The sequence below is a fragment of the Exophiala spinifera genome, assembly GCF_000836115.1.
Source record: "Exophiala spinifera strain CBS 89968 unplaced genomic scaffold supercont1.2, whole genome shotgun sequence".
In the NCBI taxonomy this organism is placed as follows: Eukaryota; Fungi; Ascomycota; class Eurotiomycetes; order Chaetothyriales; family Herpotrichiellaceae; genus Exophiala; species Exophiala spinifera.
The window spans coordinates 1,347,081-1,365,083 of record NW_015622514.1 but is presented as its reverse complement, the minus strand read 5'-3'; the positions used below and the strand labels follow the sequence as shown (position 1 = coordinate 1,365,083).

Genomic DNA, 18,003 nt, shown 5'->3' with positions numbered 1-18,003 from the left:
TGAAGTGTCTGGGGCGTGACGGCTAATGGCGCATGGTGTAGGTGCGTTTCGCGAAGGTGTGGGTGAGGCTGACCTGGACGAGGATGCTAGCCAGATATCTTCAAAGTATCGAGTGGCTATCGAGTCGAAGCAGTGGGATTATACGGAAGTGTGTTCCTGACATGAGAAGTCCCAAGGCTCACAGTGTGTGTGAGTGTGAATGTGAATAGTGAATGGTGAATGGTGAATGGTGACTGCTACTCGTGCCAAACTCCCGCTCTCTGTCGCGTGTCGACGCGTCGGGCCTTCAGCCAATCAACCATCGCCGCGGCAAATATACGTCATTGGCCACTTTCCCTTTCCAGCTGCATCTCTTCGTGACATTTTTGACACTCACTGTTCACTTTCCTATGAAGATCATCCCTGGGCTAGATCCGTACACTGCAGCATACGAGAGATTGCTCCCCATTTCATCACATAAGGACAGAGCACCAGCGCCAGCTATGAACCCCCTAACGCTCCCATCGCCGACTTAACTCACCCAGCCGTCGTGGCGTGCAACGACCTCGTCTATCAACACCCCAGCAATCCCTTTGTGGCCGAGACTCGTAGGATGAAACACCCTCCACCTCTCCATATCGAGGATGTCGCTGTTCGACACTCCGATGCTGCGTCCATGTGCAACCCCGATCGGATTCTGCAACGGCTGCTTCGTTACAACCTCGTCGGTCATAGCCGATGGAAGATTGAAGAACCACGTCTCCTCTCTTCCCAGGTCCGGCTCCTGCACACCGGCTTCGCAAAACCTATGACCTTCAAACGCGGCATCTATATCGACGTACACTGCCCCATAAGCCTCCGCAGTCGCTCGGATAACATCGTTCAACATGCCAACCAGGTGATTCAAGGCCGTCCTCTTCGCCTTGGTAAGGTAATCCAGCGGTCTCGTGCGGCTAAACGTGACGTGGTCACAGATATCGGTCCTTTCGTTGAAGAATCTCGCATACCCCGTAACCAATAATAATGCACCAGGTTTCAATCTGTCGAGAGCGCCTCGAACGAGGGCTTGGAAATTGTCCCATAGCACGTGAGATTCTATGCGCGCTCTGGCCTCGACTAGCTTGGCCTCGCAACTCGATGATGTCCACCAGTGATAGACGCACTCGTTGAGCACCATGAAGAATTCCACTTCGTTCCCGCTGACCGTGATACTGACGACATCAGAGTTGGCAATGCGCGGAACCTGATCATGAAGCACTGTGCTACTGGTGGCGCCGCCACAAGCGAGGTTTCTGAACTCGCCGAAGCCCAATTTTGAGCTGTTGGAAATCTGAACGGGATAGGCATCTGACCAGTGACCACAGCCGTAGCCCCAGCCTGGCGTGAATATCAGATGGCCAGCGCCTGCCCCGGCAGCGTAGGAATCCCCCAAAGCCGCATATGTGCGAGTGGGTGAGTGACTTGAAGACGACGAAATCGCAGAAGCGCAGCAATTCGCTGCGAACCAGGTTAAAATGAGTATCAATGGTGTGCGAGGCGCCATTGAGAAGACGACATGTCACAACGAACAGAACGAAAGACTCAAGGAAGGCATACCTTGATCTAATCTGATCTGATCTGCCGGAGTACAGCCTAGTGTGAAGTGTATCGCAAAGTTGAATGATATTCTGGAGTCTCACGAACCTGTAGGCAGCATCACCGTCGAGATCCTGACTTGGAAATGATTATGACAGACGAGTCTATCTCCCGGAAATTGGTGCAAATCTCCAGAAATATTTTCTGTCTGACTGATTACAATTACTGGCCAGACGTCATGATTGACGAATCCGTTCAGGCAACTCACTTGCCATTATTTCCCAGCCTGGTGGTGGTGTTTCCAGGGGTGTCTCTCCTCTGTTGATATTTGACCTTCACAGTCTATGCCGTCGGTTCTCAAGGTCTCCCGTCAAGCTGTTCTACGACCGTTCCGAAAGTGTACCCGTGGAATAATATACTCCTTCGCCACCGCGCCTTTCCGCCCCCTTGTTCTCCCGCAGCAGGCCAATGGCACACGAGGCATGAAGCGCGCCAGCACTTCCAAACCTCGACCTAAGCTTCCAGAGTACTGCGAGGTAGATCCCAGGCGAGATGAAACCGGCAAGCCCATATGGCCTGCGCCCGCAGAAGCCATCGAGAGGGTCAGGACACTGATAAGAGAATGGTACCTTGCTCCCTCTCCCCCTCGCTTGGACTCTTAGATTTCCACACGAGGTACTTACAGGCTGACGACCACAGTGCAGCAAGTGGCAAGAGGACCTTGATCGTGCCGGACAAAGATGCCGACGGCCTATCGTCCGGAGTCACGCTGTATCGCACTTTGACAACGCTGGGTCTCGACAAGTCTTTAATCGACGTGCATCTGGTCCAGAAGGGCTCAAATATCCATCTCCGGTCGGAGAGAGAGGCCATGGCAGCCAAAGACCCAGCTTATGTATTCGTCCTGGACCAAGGGTCAGTGGCAGGCCCTCCGGTGGTTGACTCCCCGACGACGAAATCGATCATAATCGATCATCATTTGAGCGACCAATTTCCTGAAGGCGCCGAGGTCGTATCTGCATGTCACTATCCGCCTGTTTCGACTACGTCACTTCTGACCTACGAGATATGTAAGACCCTTTCTGACGGGATTGAATCTGCTTGCGCGTATCTTGCCTGTATTGGAACGCACGGGGATCTGGGCAACACTCTCAAATGGCTACCACCGTTTCCTGACATGAAAGAAACTTTCAAGATCTATACCAAAAAATCCATCAATGACGCCGTGTCCCTCGTCAATGCTCCTCGCAGGACATCAAAGTACGATGTCATTACCGCCTGGACAGCGCTTCTGGAATCGACTAGCCCAAAAGATCTATTGAGCAATGGCAGACTCCAAAGTGCCCGTGCCGAAATCAACGAAGAGGTCGAACTCAATACGCATACACCGCCAAAGTTCAGCTCCGACGGCCGCATTGCAGTTCTCCGTATCCATACACCGGCTCAAGTGCACCCGGTCATCGCTACGCGTTGGGCTGGCTATCTGAATTCAAAAGCCTTGGAGATCGTGGTCTGTGCAAACTCTGGATACCTGCCTGGAGTGGTCAATTTCTCCTGTCGGATTGCTCGCAGTGCCAGGTCTCGGGATCCGCCAGTAAATATCATTGAAAGTCTGAAAGCTGCAGCCGATCTTTCAACAGATGGTCTTAGAGACCGGCTTGGAGAAAGTTTCGCCAGGGGGCACAAAGAAGCCAGTGGAGGCGTAGTGCCTGTTGCAGCATTTGAGGAGCTGATGCAACTTCTTAGAATAGGCGAGAAGCCTGAAAAGAAAGATGGTGGAGAGGACCCCAAGCCCAAAAAGCTCAAAACAGTTGAAAAGAGCCCTCAGAAGAATACCCTTGGGAATTACTTCCGCAAAGCCTGAGATGTCACGTTGGCTTATTGCTCGGCATCAGCAAGCCTCAGCTGATTCATCGTGCCCACTTGAGCTTCATTGAGAACTGAAAACTGCTGTCGCAGCTCCGACAATACGAGAGGTAGTGACTCTTCGAGAACCTGGTTCAGTCTCCATTGGAGTTCCACTTCGTACCCGGCGCCGAAAAGAGGGATTGCCATTCTCTCGGCCAGCCTCCTGGGAGCTTCGTACTCCGCAAACGCTGTGAATTCACCAACAATTCGGCCTGCGAGCAGGGCCTCGGTGCATTCCACGTAAGGGTTATCAGGAAGTCGCGCCCCTGGGAACAGGGTTTTGAATATTGAGAACCACGCTTCCACACAGCTCCCGCCAACTTTGCGTCTCTTGACATCTTTACATTGATCCCGATTCATCTTGTCCTTGAACGGACACTCAATCGCCAGGCATGATCTCTCGCGTTGGTGAAGTTCACAGCTCTGTTCGTTGTCGAACGCATTGAAACATGATGAGCAGTAGTGTTCAGGTCGCTTATGGACACGATACAGGTGCTGTTTGAGTCGAGGGATGTTTGTGAGAATTTTACTGGCGCATTTGTGGTAGGCTGTCTCCTCCGGATTGGTGTTGCGTTCGGAATATCGGATCGGATCGTTCTTTGCGTACGGACATGCCAGTAGTTTCTCTCCTACAGCACCCTCCGGCTCATTTTCATCACCACGGATCCTTTTCGGATCTCTACCCTCGTCTCCAGGGTCGTCGTCCAGGCTCCGGCGCTGTTTAGTGGGGTCTAAACAGGATGTACTGTAGCTGGTTGTGCTTGAGGCCCCGTAGTCTGCAGAGCTGTTGATAATAGTCTCTCCTGAGCGTGATGATGATTGCTGAGATCCCTCTGGCCTGCATGTGAGACGCGCTTTTGCGCCTCTGACAAAATCTTGAACCAGATCGTCCACAAGTTCTGCTAGTATGATGTCTCCTCCACTTTCATCGAGATGATCTTCCAGTGGAGACGAAGACTCCTGGACGAACGAATCTTCACTCTCGGAGCTTAGAGATGCTTCGCTGGGTGCTGGGAGCTCGCTCCTGGGGACGACTTCGGCCTTTCCAAACACGCCTATTTCTAGAGACCTCGTTGCCCCGTCACCACCAAGCAAGTCCTCGATTGGTGGCATTGATCCTTGCACGGGCCTCGAAATCTCAACGGGTGTAGTTCTTGGGGAAGAATATGGTGTTGTAGGAGCGGCCCAGAAGGGCACTAGACCAAACCTATATTGCTCGTCTAGCCGTACACAACTTTGACATCGGCCATCTGACGATGTCTTCGAGCCTGCACAAAACGGCTGTCGATATTAGCTCTGATCATTACATAGCACTCCCAACACCGCGTTGCATACCTTATCCAACAAACAATGGTCACAGCCTAATGCGAGCTCAGGCCGCTGGCGATTTTCCGTGAGGTCCGCTTCCTCCACGAACCAGGAGGCAACTTGCCTTTCATGATTGAGGGAGGTTTTAATGGGTTTGTAACGAGGTCTCTTAGTGTTTTGTGCGTGGCAGATGGTACCCAGTGCTTTACAGCGCCTGCACGTGTCGGTTGGGAACTGTTTGCTCAGATATCAGTCGTGGAGTCGCCAGTTGGACAGAGCTCATCAATAGCGGTCATCGCTCGAAGCGTCGTGCTTCTGTACTAGATGATGTGTTTGCAAGCTTTGTCCTGTTGGTTTTGAGTATAACTAACCACTTTGTAACATTCCTGTTCCAATCTTTTGCAGTGAACGCATGCATCGAATTGCTGCTTGTAAGTGCCTTGTAGAGGCTTCGTGGAAGCATGCACGCTATGACAATTGTCAGTCCAAATCGCCTTTTGAAGGTATCATATACGATCTGACTTCGCAGGATGTTCGATAGTTTTGCTCGGCTTGAGTGGCTGTTTCCCTACTGAGGAAAAAGCTTCCTCCCAATGCCCGAAGAAGATAGTTGGAGTGTCACTGCTGACCCGGGGTGAATTACTACCTGGGATAGCTTCGCCTGTTTGGTGTGCTTCTGGTGATGTTTCTCCTGCTTCATCCAAAGCTAAGGATTCGTCCGCTTGATCATTGTACGCTGTCCAAACGTGTTCAGGGCAAATGTAAACCGCCAGAACGATCTTATCGGTGATAGGATGGCCATGCTCTCCAAACATCGAGCATGGGTCGACGGAATGCTGGCGATAGACGCAGTGGCATCCGGGATACCTTTCGATGACCCGCTGGCACATATTCGCAAGGTAATTTCACAATTGGCGTTATTTCAAATCTGAGAGCGGGAATATTAGATGGAGCGAATGCTCCTTTATACACCGTTGACAGCGTCTGCTCAGACCCACGCAATGGGTACATAATTCAACTTGGAGATAAGCCTAGCGTCGAGTAATTCACATCTGTGAGAAGAGACTCAGCCGCATCACCATTGAGCCTGCCATTGGCGGGGTCCCTGAGTAGTCCAGTCCCTATGGCGGCACTCGATCGTTTCCAAGCAGGGGGGAAGACGAAGCTAGGAGCACAGAGGTTAGCTCACCTTCAGTTGGCCTTGTCAAGGGACAGCCACCACAGAATCGTTGGCGCTCGACCTGGGTTCAGGGCTGGAAACCATTTGGGTCCCGGCAATGCATTGTTGCCTTTAGCGAATAGCTTGCAGCGCTCGTCTGCCACAAACCTATAGATGCTTGCGCGGCAAGAGACAGTAACTTTTGACGGGGAAATCCTTGAGGTCTTGTTAGGCAAGCGCCGAACAAGTGAGAAATTCCATCAACGGAAGCCCTAGAGAGATACCGGAGTCGGAAACTTTGGTTGAGTCTATGTTCGACGAGACATATTAATTAACGAAACCATGTTAGATTGTTCGTTGCACAGTGATTCATTATTGCGTTGGACACAGAATTGCAATATGTCAATGACCTTCGCTTGTGATGCCCGCCAAGACTTCCCCAGATTGTCTCTTTCTCTTTCTCTCCGCATGTACTCGGAGCACCCATCACCGCGTGTTTGATATTGTCAAGTGCCGTCGGTTGAGCCTTCAGCGGCCTTTCGTGCTACCGCGCGGAAAATAAGGCAGACCAGGGTCGTTTTACCGGCATGGATTCCCTCGTCCTAAGCCCTCTCAACTCCATCGAGAACCATCTCAACGCCCTTGTTGCAAACCTCACCCAGACCAACACATTCAACAATGCACCGCCACTGGCAAAAGATCTTGTGACCGACGACGATAATCTATCCGCTTCCCTCACACTCCTCCGAAAGCATCAACAGAACTACGCGCGTCTTCTGAACCTCCGGGCTGAGGTTGAAGATCTACAGACACAACTCCAAGACACGATCCGTCGGAGCGTTGCGTTTCGGGAAGAGATCCTCCAGATCCACCCTGCGATACTCGACGACTCCGATGACGAGGAGGACAGCGAAGAAAACCATGTAGCGGAAATAGATTACCACACGTTGCTGGCGTTTGCCGCACGGATAGGTAAACACAATGCCGCTGCCGCACGAGAAGCCGAGGCAGAAGCTGTGAGACGGAAAGTCGCTGCGAAGCGCGAGGCGGCCAACGGGGCAGTTGATGGAGAAGAGAATGCTACAGCAGAGACAGAGGCCGAACTCGAGCGGATCAACAACACGGTTGCGCAGACTAGAGCGCAGATGGGCATGTCCTTCCCCGATGCAAACTTGCTTCGTGTGGGCGCATTGGGACAGCTACAACTGTATCAGGAGAGACAAGCGGCCGCGGGTGGAAACACACAAGATGCGTTGGACCGAGAGGTTGAGAGGCTCGTTCGGGAAACTGAAAATATTGCGGAGGCGGTGGTTGAACCCGCCGAAAACACCGCAACCGAAGAAGGACTGGGCTGGACCAGTCCAGAATTGGCGAGGCGGACGTTGCCTGGATCTTCAGGTCAAGCAGGGCCGGCTCATGGATCAAGTCAGGCATCAATGTCACAACAAGCAAAGCGACCAGGGGGTGAAGCGCCGCCAAAGCGGAAAGTTGCTCTGGATTTCCCTGGCAGCGACGACGACGAGGACGACGACGATTGAACTCTTGAAGATGATACAGATACATTAGGTTGTTCTGGATATAATAGCATCATCTCAATGCCCAAAAACAAGTCTGGGCCATGAACCGGTACAATTGTAAAACCTTCACAGCCGTCGCTCGTAGTGGTTTTGGTGGTGCTTCGTATCTCGTTGTCGCTCTCGGACACAAGGCAAAACGTTCTAGCCAGGCCCCGAAGCGATACGATGGTCAATATGTGTGTGTGTGTGTGTGTGTGTGTGTGTGTGTGTGTGTGTGTGTAAGCCTGTTCTCGTCGTGCATCGTCTGGGCCGACACCTCGATCTTACTCTTTGCTGGAAGAGGCGTTGGCCGTTGCGGGAGATACTGTAAGAGTCTACTGTACTACCGTGCAAAGTATTTTTACACAGCCTCGATCATCCGTGCCGTGCACTATTTATGGCGCCTTCATTCGTCATCTACTCGCCATGATTCGCTTATCGCCTGGGTCCAAGCCGGGCGGAATCCATCCGAGGACACGAGCCGTGGTACAATATGTGTAATGGATGCCTCGGTGAGCCTGACATGCTTGTGTGGCTTAGATAATTCATACGAATACGACTTGTTTGGTGAGTACGACATTTCCTACAGACAGCACGACTCGAGACATCTGAAGTCTGGAATCTGGATCATCTTCTCAGAGTCGATATCACCAAGAGGAAAGAAAAAATCAATCACCGACGTCGTTAAGCCTTGGGGAATAAACACCGCCCACAGACTTTGGCTGGCCTTATTCCGTCTCTTTCATCGGAGCTTGTGGCGAGAGGCTTTCACCCAGCCGGGCGATCAAGATGGTGTATGAGGGTGGCCCTTCTCGAGGCTGTGATACATGTGAGTTATCGCCAGCTAAGACTCCTAAACAACGTCTTCCCATTCTAACGTTGCTGTCGCATTCAAGGTCGAGCGCGAAAGGTCAAGGTACAATTTAGATCTCTCTCATTTTTTTTTGGAGACGGCATAAATGCTTTCGTGACATGAAATCCAACTCCGATCCGTTACTAACACAAGGTACAACAGTGCACAGAAGAAAGGCCCTTTTGCACCCGATGCCAACGTGGCGGATTTCTCTGCCTGGGGTACCAGAGACGGTCACGGGCGGCGCTGAAGAAGGAGACCTACAAGCTTCATCGTCCAAGTTCGTCGTCCACGTCTGATACCAGCTCTTCTATCACGGAGTCGCCGACCATCCTGAGTCCGACAACTCTGTTCTTGGAGCCGTCCCTGGAAAGTAGATCGACGTCCTTCTTCATGGATCAGTTTGTCGTCGCCCCCGAGACCGGCCAGAACGTCGGCTGGTTCGAGTTCTTGCCGGAACTCCTCTCTCGCGCAGAACCATCCTCGGCCCTGGACGTGGCGTTTCGAGGATGCTCCTACCTGTCGCTGGCCAACCGTCAGGACCACGAGAGTCTCCGGTATGCAGCTTTGAACCTGTACGGAAAAGCACTGCGGTCGACGAATGACGAGTTGCAAAGTCCGGAGACAGCGACCAGTGACACCACCTTCGCCGCCATATTGCTGTTATGTTTGTTTGGCGTGAGTCGATGTCCATCGTGATTCAAGATCTCCGTGGTTGACGTTGAAACTAATTGATTCGTGGGTTAAGCACATAAATGGCGACTTGAGAATGCAGATCGGTGCGCATGCACTCGGCATGTACAAACTGCTCGAAATGCGAGCCAGGTCCGGTGTCCAGAGTGCCCATACACTGTCTCTGACTCGACACTTCTTTGCACTAATGGTGAGTGTACAATGTTCCTCCTCCTTGCCCAGCTTTAAGCTAAACACACGACCCTGGTAGCATTTGGAGAACAATGAGAAACTGCTTGCATCACCGGCAGGAGCAGCAGCAGCGGGAGGAGACGACGCTTCCAGTGAAGATTCACAAGCTGCAGCCTCCGACCTTTTCGCGCGCATGGGAATGCTGTGGCCCATCTCGGCCGCCCTCCTGACTCGGATGCGCATGTGGATGAGTGGCGACGATTCGACGAAAGACATCAAGACTCTTCTGCCACTCCTGCAGAATATAATGAAGCTGGAAAAACAGGTGCAATTGGCTGTCCACGGCCTGGATCCCATGTGGTACTACACCACAATTCCCGCCCGCGACGCCCCTCCGAAGTCGAGATGGAATGCGACCTTCCGCAAAGCGTTGGTGTACCACGACTCTTGGATCATGAGCATGTGGCATGCTTACCGGATCACTCGGATATCCTTGCGCACGACAATGGTTGCGTGTTACGATCTGATTCTGGACACTGGAGAATCCAATACGATAAACCTGTTCGATGACGACCTGGAAGAACTAAAGGCTCGATCACTCTCGACAATTGACGCGTTGAACGAGGACATATGTACGAGTATCCCGTGGACGCTGGGTCAAGTGGAAGCGGAGTTCGACGAACGGAGCCCGGAACCTAGTCTTCCAAAGGCGTCTCGGGCGTCTTTGAGTATTGTCGGATTGAAGACGGTGGCGAACGGTCGATATACCCGTCAGCACCATTCAGATCAAGCGAGGAATGCCTTGTGGGATATCGCATATCGATTCGGTATCAAAGGGGCTTTATGACACGACTGATTTCTGGTTGACATGCCATTATTTGTTAACATCGCGACAGGATTATCGAAGGGAGCTTCACAGCTCCGCATGAGGTTGATGTCTATGCTAGTAAAATAACAAAATTCCAACGCACTGACTGAGAGCCCAAAAGGCCAGACCGAGAATTGGCCATCTTTATCAATCACTCCTTCAAAGAATTCTTGAAATAATCACCATCCCCCTTTCCCCAGGGATACCTCTCTTCGACCTGTCGGATCAATTTCTCACGCTGAGCGTCCCGTGGCTCAAACTTCGCTTCAAACGGTTCCGGGTGGCTGATGATCCCTCCCAAAAACTTGGGGCTGCTGACCACGTCATCAGCATCCTCACCCTCAACCTTAGGCGGCCTGGATATATCAAAGACCGCCAGCATCTGTGCCACGTTAAGCCACATCGACTGATCGGCCAAGACGCGACCAGGACAGATTCTCCGACCGAACCCAAACACGTATCTGGCGGGATCCTGTTCTGGGGTGGGGTGACTCTCGGTTTCCAAGAAGCGGTCGGGATTGAAGCGCATCGGATCTCTGTAGACCTCCGGGTCATGCATGAACAGCCAGATGTTCGGCATGAGGATGGACCCCTTTGGAATATGGTATCCGTTGAACTCGTCGTCCCGACTCGAAGCGTGCGGGACCCCCATCGCCCCTATCGGGTGCCACCTCATGGTTTCCTTGAGTATGGCTTCAACGTAAGGAAGGTTTGCACGGTCACCAAAAGTCGGCAGTCTGTGGTCTCCAACCACGCGGTCGATCTCTTCCTGAGCTCGCTTCTGAACCTCCGGATACAAAGTCATAGCCAGGTAAAAGACCGAGAGGGAGGCTACCGTCGTATCAGCGCCCCCCGTGTACAGTGAGGCGGACGTGTATTTAACTTCGACCCGTTGCTGGGGGCTGAGCTTCTCGTCCTTGAGAAAGTCGCCTAGGTACGACTCCGGCGCCGTCCCGTTCGAGACCTGGTCTTGGACGAATCGGTATGGTTCCTCCACCACCCGCTGAACAGTCTGTTCCCATTGCTTCGCTGTCCGCTTGAACCCGGCACCGGGCAACCATTCAGGAATGTATTTGAGGGCAGGGACAACGTCCACCAACCATCGACCAGGCACGGTCGCCTTGGAGAACTGGTCGAGGGCTTCATCGGCCAGAGTAACCAGAGGATCGGCACGATGCGGCTCGATGTTATAGCCGTAGGCGATTCTCAGGATAATTGCTCCGGCTTCGGTGCGAATGTGGTCCACGAAGTCCTCGGGCCTCTGTAGAATCCTGAGAAGACTACGGCCGACTTCTTGTTCCTGCAACTGTCCGAACTTGTCGAGGAGATGGCTTGAGCCCATGAGGACATGGACATGCTTCCGGTACGCCCGAAACCGTTCACCGTACGGTTGGCTGGAGAGGAAGTTGAGCCAGCCGCACATCTCAAACGCGAAGACGAGCCTCGGGCGCGACGAGTAGATGGCGGACCTCTTCTCGAGAAGCTCAATCGCCGCCTGTGCGTCGTTCAAGATGACCATCGTCTGACCCATGACGGAAACCGAGCTGACGGGTCCGTACAAGTCCTTGTGCTTGGACCAATGTGCCCATTCTTGCACGCCGGCTGGTGGAAGGTCCTGAAGGTTGCCGATGAGTGGTTTTGGCTTGGGTCCCGGAGGCAGGGGCAGAGGCCGGTTCGCGCTGCTACGTGACCGTGCCAGGAAGAGACGCAGAACGAAGTAGGCAACGGCGGCCACTGCCACTCCGGCCTTGAGCGAGTAGGAAGCCATGGGTTTTTGGTCCTTTGCGTTTTAGCTAACGTCAGAGTATTCGGGGTGTAAAAAAGAGCGACCGCTGTTCGGAAAGCCAAGGAAGCACACGATGCTTCGTCTTAAGAATCATATGCTAGCATGCCCTGACGGGATTATTCATTGTAACAGGTCACATCGAGTGCTGGAGACAAGCATCACGCAATCCACTTCGGGTCGACTCGCTGATCAGGGTCCCCAAACCCACCATCCGTGAGTTTTGTATGCCAGCGCATCTTAGCTCGGTGTTTCGTTCGTAACAAGCGAGGTCGTTATCAGCACGCTGCACCCGGGCGTCGGTTTGGTATTGGGTACGACAGGACGTTACACTCCAGCTTCCATAAACAACAATAGCGTAGAGCTTATGTCACCACAACCCACACCGACGAGAGTGACGCGTCTGAGAAATCGGTGTTTGCAGGCACCTGGAAGGGCATTTTCCCCGTCGTGACGGACGAACTCCGCAGGGTATGCTGTACGACGGCTTCAATGGGTACGCAGATACGCCCACTGTGGACAGCAGATTTGTCTATGATATCAGGGGGTGGAAAATGGCAACTACTTGTACGAGCAAAGTGTAGGTAATCAACTACTATGCTGTGTCGATAATTTTACCTGGCCATGTCACTGTCAAAGGACACCGCATAAGCACTAACTAGTTAGTCAATGCGGTGACATCGAAGGGGGGAGCAACGTTTACCCTCCGTGGCCTTTGTCTCGGACTGTACATACAGCTCCTCCGTACAAGGTCCACTCAGCCTCTCGCCGATTTTGATCTCCGTCAACATGCGTCATAAAGCAAAAGCACATGGGATATTGGCTTTGATTATTCATGCGGTTGAACGCAGGCACTTCTCCCTTACGATTCGATCAGATATACCCGATCGCCTGTGAATTCAGTAACAACCACGATGAGTTCCATGTTGTCGTCGAGTCATGGCAGGGCAGAAGAACATTTCTCAAGTTCTAGATTCCGCTATACTATCTGGCATTGCCCGGCTTGTTTAAGTGCCCTTACACACACTCTCTCATCCGCGACAGAAACAGACAGACGAGAGCATCCTGTTAGCAACCTTTTCTCATGGTGATAGACTTCTCCGTCATTCGAAGATGATATCACCGGCTTCCTTACGCAAGGCCATTAATTCGACGAGTCTTGTGCCTCCGTAATTCCCGTCGATGTCGTCTCCCAAGTCAACGGCGCCTTCTGGAACAATTGCAAACGAACGACCTGGGTTCATCGTTCATCGGTCAGTCTGAGTGAGGCCGGGGTGCACACGACCGGGGTAGGCTATCGGGACCAAAACTCACCACGAATAGTGTCGTCCACCGCAATCGTCGTCAATGCCTGCGTCAACACTTCGTGTTCCACCACCGTGATGCCCTTCCCGTGTACGATACCGAGCTCCGCAATACCTTCAAGCATTGCCTCGGTCATAGGCGTCCTCATGGCCCATGGTGCAATGGCGTTGACACGCACGTGGAATTGATCGTACGCCTTGGCCCGGATGGTGCGGAAGAGCCCCCGACTGCCGAACTTGGACGCCGAGTAGGTCACATTGTGGTCCTCGTCAATGTACCCGGACAAAGAAGCCACGATCGTAAGTGATTTTGTGATGGTTGAGACGGGGACGGTGCCATCGGGGGCCTTGAGGCGAAAATAGTGCAAGGCGAGGATTGATGTAAAATATGCGCCTTTCAGGTTGACATCGATAGGGGCAACACTGGGAACGGCCGGAGGTTGGCCGTCCACACTGGCCTCGGTCTCCAAGATGTGTTCGAAGACGTTGATGTTCCCGTCGACTCCAGCAAAGGCTGCGACGACATCCAGTGTCCTTGTCGGAGAGAAGCGGAGCGCGGCCTGAAATGCGGCGACTTGAGAGCCCCAATCTGTCACATCGCACCGAACGAACTGCGCGGTGTGACCTTGCCGTGTCAATTCCGCGGCGAAAGAAGATCTATCTTGAAGATCAGCTATCGTAACAAGGGCACCCGACTGTGCGAAGAACGTGGCGGTGGATTTTCCAAGTCCGGAGGCAGCTCCAGTGATGAGCACAGAGGCTCCTTTGAGCTTCGAGGGATCGACTTGAGCAAGTGGTTTGACGACCATGATGGCGACTGGACAGGGGGGAATTTGTGCTGGCACTGAGCAAGTTCCAAGGCCCAGATCACCTCAAATACGTCGGGGCTGACAGGATATCTATATACTCACTTGCGGAGCCGTCCGCTGTCGTTCGGACTGGCTCGACCTCAGCTAGCTGGCGCATCCCGGCGGAGCAGCGTCTCTCTTTCTACAAATCAGCACAATTGGACTGCATTCTGGAACCTGGTCATGCCAGAACTTTGTGAGTTTGTGCAGGGATCGGATGCGGCACCGAATAGTCCAAAGTAACGGACTTGCGTATGGCTTGTTGCCAATCAGTGATGCCTGTGGCCTTGCTCCCTGCGCGTCTGAGGAGGTGAGCAGAGGCTACGTGCTGACTTTGTCAGATTCCTGATGTCTTTTTGCGGCTGAGATAGAGCTGCTCAGTCTATCTGTTGACAGTTTGCAAGACGGAAGCGAGATGGCGCTGTGCTAGTCTGTCTTGTCATTCACCGCTGGGTGCCTGATGCTGGACTTTAGTCGCGTGAGTCAGCAGCCAATGCCTTGGCCCATTTATAGCACTGATAAACAGACTGCAGGAGTGTGCGACTATACCAGATCTCCGACAAAGTTTGCCTTGCAAGGTTTGTACTAAGAGCCCTGCGAGGCTCACCCATTTCTATGTATCATGCAACCAACACCTAATCAGGCAATTGCGCAAGGCTGTGCAAGGCTGCGTGCGAACTCGACGTGCTCATTTGGACGCTAATCACTGACACACTCCCTTGAACTTCTGGGTAAAGGGGGTGCCTTTGAGAGGTGACTTCTAGTTAAGGGGAGAGTCTGTGAAAGGGTACTTTTACGTCAATGTGCCTATAAGGTGTTGATTCTAATTAATCATGACGTCTGTGAGGGTTTGATTTCTAGTCAAAGACGGACGCCTAAGGGGCCTTTGATGTTAGTTGAAGGTGATGTCTGTTCGGGGTCGCGGCACTAACTAAGTTAAATCTCAACGCCTATTACAATTACCCGAAGCGAATAGGTGTTCCCGAACAAAAGTACACAGTGCCGGGATGTTGTGCCCACGTAAGACCTACTAATGTCAAGACACAAGACGCCTGCGATTCAGCTGCCAAGTCCATGCCGACAGTATCATCAGCATGTATCCCAGACTCGGGTATAATGCCACGACAAGTCCAGAAGTGGAAGCTCCTGGGCAGCACACAAAATGTTGGTGATCCCTCCACGCATGGTATACGAACATGCGGCGTTCAGCGCAGCTGGCGGCGGGCATAGGCGAATGTTCTCCACCAAGGTTGATCCCGCAGACTTGGGTGGTCGACGGCATTATTTACAATCTCGACTCGAATATGGGTTGTTGTCGCATCTCTTTCAACGTTGCTTGGAAGCGTAGCGTGATACGATAGCATGGACCGGTTTGTGGCCGAGACTGACGCTTACCGCCAACATTCTGTGCAGGACCTCCTCAGCCTCCAGGGCAAGACGGCAGTCATCACAGGTAAGGCAGTGTGTACAGGGAGACCCCGAGTTGGCCAACCAGTGTTTTTCGTTAACGTCTATGTCGCAGGGGGTGCTCGCGGACTCGGGTTGGCCATCGCTCGTGGCTGTGCAGAACTGGGAGCCAACGTTGCTGCCCTCGATGTGCTGAAGGAGCCCTCTGCAGAATTCTCAAACTTGACCAGCGACCTCGATGTGACGGCCAAGTACTACAGGTCTGTTACGCCGCATACAGACAGACCAAATAGTCGCAGGGTTAATCGATTGACCATAGTGTGGATGTTACGGACGATCACGCCCTGCGAGCGACGTTCGAAGCCATCGCCGCCGAATTTGGGAGCATCGACTGTCTGGTCACGGCAGCAGGGGTCGGGCAGGGAGGCCCTCTTGTCGACTACGAAAAGTCGGTTATTGACAGGATCATTTCTATCAATGTAGGTCCCGAATTCCTGGCCGGTCCTTACCATGTCTGGACTGCGCGTATCTGACCTGATGTGGTCAGGTTACGGGAACGATCCTCAGTTCTCAGTTGGCGGTTCGGCAGATGATGAAGCAGGGCGGTGGTGGCGCGATAGTGCACGTGTCGTCAATAGGTGGCCACGCAGGTATCCCAGGGCAGACCAACTCCATCTACTGCGCGTCAAAGGGCGCCATACTGGCCTTTACAAAGTCGTTGGCCGTCGAGCTCGCCGAGAGTAACATTCGAGTGAACAGCATCAGTCCCGGGTTCTTCTTGACGAGCATGACGCCGGGCTACCTCAAGCAGGACCTTGCGCTCTTGGAAAAGTTTGAGAAGTCGATGCCCATGAAGAGATTCGCAGATAGGTCTGAGTTGAAGAGCACAGTCGCGTTTTTGTTGAGTCCCGGGAGTTCATACATTACCGGACAGGACATAGCGGTGGATGGCGGGATATTGGCGTGGTAGTTAGATCTGTGCCGAAGCTGCAACTCCAACATCTGAAAATCCCAAGGTCGCCATTGAAATGATGAAGAAGATCAACCGCGTCAAGACAGAAGAAAGGCTCTTGGTGAGTTATAGATATACTCATCCATGCCAGGACTCGTCGTACTCGTACAAGCTATTCCGCGGCCGTAAGTTTCTCCGGCCCCGGAACTTGGACGGCGTCGGTCTTTACGGATCAAAGATTTTCCCAAAACAGCGACAGCAAACGCCTTTGACGGGTTTGCCGGAACATCCCGTAAAGTCCGTTGACTCTTGCGCCGAGATGTGGTATGAGTGCTCGTACTTCACCCTAGGAATCTTCCACAAAGGACGTCACTTCTACGGAGAATCACTGGGTCTCTCGGGGAACAGCGCCCTGTTCAAACAGCAAACGCCGCGCGAGGGAAAATGGTTCATCCAAGCTTCAAGATTTCTACCATGATCGACGTTGCGCTTTTCAAGATGAGGAAACACAGTAAGTCCGGGTGTGGTGTTGATTCCCAAGGCGAGGAAGCCTTCCATGTCCGAAAAGAACAGCTATATAAGGTGAGGACGAACATGTCTCTCATAGTCAAACTCACGAACTGTGCAAATCGACCTTGACATACCAGAACTTTCACGAAAGCCGATCAAAGCTTTTGTTTTCGATTGCGTTAAACTACAACTACAAGTCGAGATCCCAAGCCCAAATTTGAGCGCGACCAGCAACAGCAACAGCAACACCGCCAGACACACCACACCGTGTCTCCGTCAACCGACATGTCTACAGCCGTGCTCTCCGGCAAGGTCGCCCTCGTCACCGGCGGCAGCAAAGGCATCGGCGCCTGCGTTGCGATGGCCCTCTCCCAGCTCGGGGCCAAAGTCGTGATCAGCTACGGGAGCGACGCGTCGGCGGCGGACTCGACGGTCTCCAAGCTCGGGGGTCCCGACAACGCCCTCGCCGTGCGGGCGGACGCCGGCAGCGTCGCGGGGATCGAGTCGCTGGTCAGCGCGACGGTGGGGAAGTTCGGCAAGATCGACATCCTGATCCCCAACGCGGGCGTGCCGGAAATGAAGACGGTGTCGACGACGAGCGAAGCCGACTTTGACCGCTCCTTCAACCTGAACGTCAAGGGCCCGTACTTCCTCGTGCAAAAGGCGCTTCCGCACATGCCTCGCGGGAGCAGCGTCGTGCTCATCTCCACGACCCAGACGGCCGCGTCGACCGTCACGGCGCCGTACACCCTGTACTGCGCGACGAAGGGCGCCGTAGAGCAGATGGGCCGCACGATGAGCAAGGACCTCCTGGCCACGAAGGGGATCAACGTCAACGTCGTCTCGCCCGGTCCGACGGGGACGGAGTTGTTCTACCGGGGCAAGTCCGACCAGGTGCTCCGGATGATCGCGGGCCTGAACCCCAACAACCGCATCGGTACGCCCGAAGAGGTCGCCGACGCCGTCGTGTTCTTGTGCCGTCCCGAGGCCAGGTGGATCTCGGGTCAAAACATCAGGGTCAACGGTGGCCAGGCATAGAACAGACACTGATGCTCACCGTCACTGGACGGTTGGTGGATGCAATCAACGTGCCACACGTGAAGATCCGTACACGATCCGGGTGATGCGA

The 18,003-nt window shown here is 53.3% G+C and overlaps 9 protein-coding genes across 9 annotated transcripts; 5 read left to right on the top strand and 4 right to left on the bottom strand.

The window, feature by feature from the left end:
- Positions 1-511: 511 nt before the first annotated feature.
- On the bottom strand, positions 512-1,522 carry PV08_02782 (uncharacterized protein; the record flags this gene model as incomplete). The annotated part of the gene is made up of 1 exon (XM_016377140.1): positions 512-1,522. The coding sequence occupies one exon, from the start codon at positions 1,520-1,522 to the stop codon at positions 512-514; it is 1,011 nt and encodes a 336-aa protein (XP_016238710.1).
- A 376-nt stretch (positions 1,523-1,898) lies between these two features.
- PV08_02781 (uncharacterized protein) lies at positions 1,899-3,418 on the top strand (the record flags this gene model as incomplete). The annotated part of the gene is made up of 2 exons (XM_016377139.1): positions 1,899-2,179; positions 2,254-3,418. 2 exons carry the CDS (start codon positions 1,899-1,901, stop codon positions 3,416-3,418), a joined length of 1,446 nt encoding a protein of 481 aa, XP_016238709.1.
- A 14-nt stretch (positions 3,419-3,432) lies between these two features.
- On the bottom strand, positions 3,433-4,575 carry PV08_02780 (uncharacterized protein; the record flags this gene model as incomplete). Its single annotated transcript, XM_016377138.1, has 1 exon — positions 3,433-4,575. The coding sequence occupies one exon, from the start codon at positions 4,573-4,575 to the stop codon at positions 3,433-3,435; it is 1,143 nt and encodes a 380-aa protein (XP_016238708.1).
- Positions 4,576-6,516: 1,941 nt separating this feature from the next.
- On the top strand, positions 6,517-7,467 carry PV08_02779 (uncharacterized protein; the record flags this gene model as incomplete). The annotated part of the gene is made up of 1 exon (XM_016377137.1): positions 6,517-7,467. The coding sequence occupies one exon, from the start codon at positions 6,517-6,519 to the stop codon at positions 7,465-7,467; it is 951 nt and encodes a 316-aa protein (XP_016238707.1).
- Positions 7,468-8,274: 807 nt separating this feature from the next.
- On the top strand, positions 8,275-10,049 carry PV08_02778 (uncharacterized protein; the record flags this gene model as incomplete). The annotated part of the gene is made up of 5 exons (XM_016377136.1): positions 8,275-8,314; positions 8,382-8,401; positions 8,501-9,016; positions 9,087-9,221; positions 9,282-10,049. The coding sequence occupies 5 exons, from the start codon at positions 8,275-8,277 to the stop codon at positions 10,047-10,049; spliced, it is 1,479 nt and encodes a 492-aa protein (XP_016238706.1).
- A 172-nt stretch (positions 10,050-10,221) lies between these two features.
- PV08_02777 (uncharacterized protein) lies at positions 10,222-11,838 on the bottom strand (the record flags this gene model as incomplete). Its single annotated transcript, XM_016377135.1, has 1 exon — positions 10,222-11,838. One exon carries the CDS (start codon positions 11,836-11,838, stop codon positions 10,222-10,224), a length of 1,617 nt encoding a protein of 538 aa, XP_016238705.1.
- Positions 11,839-12,956: 1,118 nt separating this feature from the next.
- On the bottom strand, positions 12,957-13,966 carry PV08_02776 (uncharacterized protein; the record flags this gene model as incomplete). The annotated part of the gene is made up of 2 exons (XM_016377134.1): positions 12,957-13,087; positions 13,168-13,966. The coding sequence occupies 2 exons, from the start codon at positions 13,964-13,966 to the stop codon at positions 12,957-12,959; spliced, it is 930 nt and encodes a 309-aa protein (XP_016238704.1).
- A 1,401-nt stretch (positions 13,967-15,367) lies between these two features.
- Positions 15,368-16,382, top strand: PV08_02775 (uncharacterized protein; the record flags this gene model as incomplete). Its single annotated transcript, XM_016377133.1, has 4 exons — positions 15,368-15,458; positions 15,528-15,672; positions 15,732-15,891; positions 15,960-16,382. 4 exons carry the CDS (start codon positions 15,368-15,370, stop codon positions 16,380-16,382), a joined length of 819 nt encoding a protein of 272 aa, XP_016238703.1.
- Positions 16,383-17,159: 777 nt separating this feature from the next.
- PV08_02774 (uncharacterized protein) lies at positions 17,160-17,912 on the top strand (the record flags this gene model as incomplete). The annotated part of the gene is made up of 1 exon (XM_016377132.1): positions 17,160-17,912. One exon carries the CDS (start codon positions 17,160-17,162, stop codon positions 17,910-17,912), a length of 753 nt encoding a protein of 250 aa, XP_016238702.1.
- Between the last annotated feature and the right edge of the window lie 91 nt (positions 17,913-18,003).